Source organism: Frankliniella occidentalis, unplaced genomic scaffold (assembly GCF_000697945.3).
Source record: "Frankliniella occidentalis isolate FOCC.00 unplaced genomic scaffold, Focc_3.1 Scaffold213, whole genome shotgun sequence".
In the NCBI taxonomy this organism is placed as follows: domain Eukaryota; kingdom Metazoa; phylum Arthropoda; class Insecta; order Thysanoptera; family Thripidae; genus Frankliniella; species Frankliniella occidentalis.
This window is the reverse complement of record NW_026267339.1, coordinates 541,152-545,722: the sequence shown is the minus strand read 5'-3', so window position 1 is coordinate 545,722 and position 4,571 is coordinate 541,152. Positions and strand designations below refer to the sequence as shown.

At 56.9% G+C, this 4,571-nt stretch overlaps 1 protein-coding gene across 1 annotated transcript in view; it reads right to left on the bottom strand.

The window, feature by feature from the left end:
- The window catches only part of LOC113218353 (uncharacterized), a gene marked incomplete at its 3' end in the record, with an annotated part of 31,305 nt that continues 26,734 nt past the window's right edge, over positions 1–4,571 (bottom strand). Inside the window, 1 exon segment of the mRNA XM_052272601.1 lies at positions 1–4,571. Within this exon segment, the coding sequence (XP_052128561.1) occupies positions 1–4,571 (4,571 nt within the window).

Sequence of the window (4,571 nt, the reverse complement as noted above, 5' to 3'; positions counted from 1 at the left end):
TGGTGTTCCTGGCGCATCTGCTGTTGGTGCTCCTGGCGCGACTGCTGGTGATGTTCCTGGCGCATCTGCTGGTGGTGTTCCTGGCGCATCTGCTGGTGGTGCTCCTGACGCGACTGCTGGTGGTGGTGTTCCTGCTGCTGGCGGTGCATCGAGCTCAGGCTCCTTCTGTCCTGGCTCAGCCCGCTGATGTACTGGCCGCTTTGGTCTAAGCTGGAGATACTCTTCCTCTGTGCCGAGGCCGCCGTCGAGCTAGTGTGCAAGGCCTCGGTGGATGTAGTGGCGCCCTTGCGATGCAGGACCTGGTTTGAAACGTCCGCAGACGAGGCCGTGATGACACGACTCCTTTGGTGTCCTGCGGGCAAGGTGGGGCTGGCCTCTTGGAATGCCTCACCGCTTAGGGCTTGCTTGAACTCGCTGCTAACTGCGTGCGTTTTCTGTCGCTGTTCTTGTACCGTCTTCTGGTTGGATTGCATCTCCGTCTTTTGGGTGGACGCCATTTCCGCCTTCTGACTGGAGGAGGTCACACCACCCGTCGTCCTCGTCTCCTGTTGGGTCCTGGTGACGGTCACCTGTGTGCCATCTGCCAGCACCTTGGTGTCGGTCGATGTTGAACTCGTCGTTTTCGAGACAGAATCCTGCTTCGCTCTGGAGGCCCTGGTTTCCATGGCCACAGTTTCCTGTTGTCCGAGGCTGATCTGCGAATCCATGCGCCTTCGGTTCACTTGCTGTTGAGTCTTGGTTGGCGTCTCCACCTTCTGGACGAACGTTTCCTTGCTGGTGGTTTGCGTCTCCATTTTCCCCCCGCCACCAACCTTAAGGTGATCCTCTTGCCTTCGAACTTCGGCGCGCTCGCCCTTTGTCACCTTAAACTCGGACTTCAAAGTAGTTTCAGCCTGGAACGAACCTCCCACCTTGAGGTTGTCCTCTGGTTTGCGTACTACTGCGCGCTCCCCCTTTGTGGGTGTAAAATCAGTCTTTTGTCGGCTCTCGAAGGTGCCTTCCATACGGAGATTGTCCTGCCGCCGTACTACTTCCGCCCTCTCTCCTATGCTTACCGTTTCCCTCTGTCTCTGAGCAAAGTCACCTTCCATTTTGAGATTGTCTGGATGCTTGACAATCGGTGCCCGACCACCTGGGCCGATTGGTGACTTTTGAGGCCGGTCGAAATCTCCTTCCATCTTCAGGTTGTCGGGATGCTTCACAATAGGGGCGCGACCACCAGGGCCCAAAGGAGACTTTTGGGGCCTGTCGAAGTCACCCTCTAGCTTCAGATTATCCGGCCGCTTTACTATTTGCGCTCGGTCCGGTTTTCCGGGCTTTTCTTTCTGAGGCCTGTCGAAGTCGCCGTCTAGCTTCAAATTGTCCGGATGTTTAACAATCGGTGCCCGCCCGCCGGGGCCGACTGGTGACTTCTGAGGGCGGTCGAAATCGCCATCTAGCTTCAGATTGTCGGGATGTTTTACAATCGGTGCACGCCCTCCGGGGCCGACGGGTGACTTCTGAGGACGGTCGAAATCTCCCTCTAGCTTCAGATTATCAGGCCGCCTTACAATTTGTGCTCTATCTGGTTTTCCAGGCTGCTCCTTGGTTGGCCTGTCGAAGTCGCCGTCTAATTTTAGATTGTCCGGATGCTTCACAATTGGCGCGCGACCTCCCGGTCCTACAGGAGACTTTTCTGGCCTGTCGAAGTCCCCTTCAAGCTTGAGGTTATCTGGGTGTTTCACAATTGGCAGCCGTTCCCCGGGACCAACGTTTTCCTTTCCGGGTCGGTCAAAGTCACCCTCTAGTTTCAGATTGTCGGGGTGCTTGACGATGGGTGCGCGGCCTCCTGGCCCCACGGGTGACTTCTCTGGGCGATCAAAGTCACCCTCCATCTTAAGGTTGTCGGGGTGTTTGATGATATTAGCCCGCTCTCCGGTGGGTGGTCTCTCTCTGAGCGGCCGCTCGAAGTCACCCTCTGGCTTGAGGTTGTCCGGTCGCCTTACGATCGGTGCTCGCTCCCCCGTCTTCACCTCCTCCGGCTGGCGCTTCGCAAAGTCACCCTCCATTTTGAGATTGTCGGGGTGTTTGACGATCGGCGCCCTCTCTCCGGGCTTCACCGGACTGGGCTCGCGTTTGGTGAAGTCGCCCTCCTGCTTCAGGTTGTCGGGGTGTCGCACAATGGCAGCGCGCTCGCCCTTCTTTACTTCCTGTACCTCTCGCTGGACGAACTCACCCTCCATTTTTAGGTTGTCCTCGTGCCGGCGAATCTCGGAGCGCTCGCCCCTCACGGCCACGTAGTCCTCGCGCCGCTGCATGTTCCACTCGCCCTCCATCTTCAGGTTGTCCTCGTGGCGCACCTGCTCGACGCGCTCGCCCTTTGTGTGTCGGTACTCGTCGCTGGTGCGCGTGGCTGTAAACTCAGCTTGCTCGACGCGAAGGTTGTCCTCGTGCCGGACGGCCTTGGTGCGCTCACTCTTTGTCACTACCTGGTAATCATCGCGAGAATGGTGGTCCACGAAGTCACCCTCCAGCTGGAGGTTGTCGTCGTGCTTCACAATTGTCGCCCTCTCGGCCTGTTTAACGGTAACAATTTCACGCTGCGCGAAGTCTCCCTCCATCTTGAGGTTGTCTGGGTGCTTCACTATGGCGGCGCGCTCTCCCGGCTTCACGGGAGTCTTTTCTCTCTTAGTAAACTCTCCTTCCTGCTTGAGGTTGTCCGGGTGCTTAATGATTGGAGCCCTTTCTCCTGGTCGAACTGGTGACTTTTCTCGTTTCGTGAATTCACCTTCTGCAGGCTTCAGGTTGTCTCGGGGCTTCACAACTGGTGCTCTCTCTCCTGGCTTTACAGGCGTGTGCTCTCGCTTGGTGAAATCTCCCTCCATCTTCAGATTGTCAGGGTGCTTGACAATGGGTGCGCGACCTCCCGGCCCCACTGGTGACTTCTCGGGGCGATCAAAGTCACCCTCCAGCTTGAGGTTGTCTGGGTGCTTGACAATGGGTGCGCGACCTCCAGGTCCCACTGGTAACTTCTCGGGGCGATCGAAATCACCCTCCATTTTTAGATTGTCTGGGTGCTTGATGATAGGTACCCTCTCACCCTTCTTCACTTCCTCTCTTTCTCGCTGCACAAAGTCTCCCTCGGGATACAGGTTGTCTTGTGGCTTCACCACCGGCGCTCTCTCACCTGGGCGCACCGGCTGTCTTTCTCGCTGTGCGAAGTCACCTTCCATCTTAAGGTTGTCGGGGTGCTTCACGATAGGTGCTCGGCCTCCTGGCCCCACTGGCGACTTCACTGGGCGATCAAAGTCACCTTCCAGTTTGAGGTTGTCGGGGTGCTTTACGATGGGTGCGCGGCCTCCTGGCCCTACGGGTGACTTTTCTGGGCGATCAAAGTCACCCTCCAGCTTGAGATTATCGGGGTGCTTGATGATCGGCACCCTCTCGCCCTTCTTCACCTCCTCCCTCTCGCGTTGCACGAAGTCGCCCTCTGGGTGGAGGTTGTCCTGTGGTTTCACAACAGGAGCACGTTGCCCGGGTAAGACTGGATGAAGCTCTCTCTGTGCGAAGTCACCCTCCATCTTAAGGTTGTCAGGGTGTTTAACAATGGGAGCACGATCTGCTGGCCCAACTGGGGTGACTTCTCGTTGAGTAAAGTCACCTTCCATTTTAAGATTATCAGGATGCTTGACGATGGGTGCTCGTTCACCGGGCTTTACCTCTTGTGGCTTCGGCCTCTCAAAGTCTCCTTCTGGTTTCAGGTTGTCCTTCGGCTTGATGGCCTGAGGCCGCTCCCCGGGTGTGATGGACTGCACTTCCCTCTGCGTGAACTCGCCCTCCATGCGGAGGTTGTCCTCATGGCGTACTTGCGTGACGCGCTCAGCCTGCACGTAACGGTAATCGTCGCTCGACCTGGACTCGGTGAACTCGCCATCCATGCGAAGGTTGTCTTGGCGGATGGTGACCTCCACCCGCTCACCTCGCTGCCCGGTGAAATCGTCACGGCTTCGCACTGTTGTGAACTCACCCTCGGTGGTGAGATTATCCTCGTGTTTGACAATGTCAGCGCGCTGGCCGGTCTTAACAGTTACGACCTCGCGCTGGGCGAAGTCGCCCTCCATTTTGAGGTTGTCTGGGTGCTTAATAATTGGGGCCCTTTCTCCAGGTCGAACTGGTGACTTTTCTCGTTTTGTGAATTCGCCCTCCTCTGGCTTCAGGTTGTCTCGGGGCTTTACAACGGGTGCTCTCTCTCCTGGCTTAACAGGCGTGTGCTCCCGCCTAGTAAAGTCGCCCTCCATCTTAAGGTTGTCAGGGTGCTTAATAATAGGTGCCCGTTCTCCCTTCTTCACCTCCTCTCTCTCGCGCTGCACAAAGTCTCCCTCGGGGTACAAGTTGTCTTGCGGCTTCACCACCGGCGCCCTTTCTCCGGGACGCACGGGCTGTCGTTCTCTTTGTGGGAAGTCACCTTCCATCTTAAGATTGTCGGGGTGCTTGACAATAGGTGCACGTTCCCCTGGGCGAACAGGTGTTCTTTCACGTTGTGGGAAATCTCCCTCCATTTTTAGATTGTCGGGATGTTTCACCATTGGTGC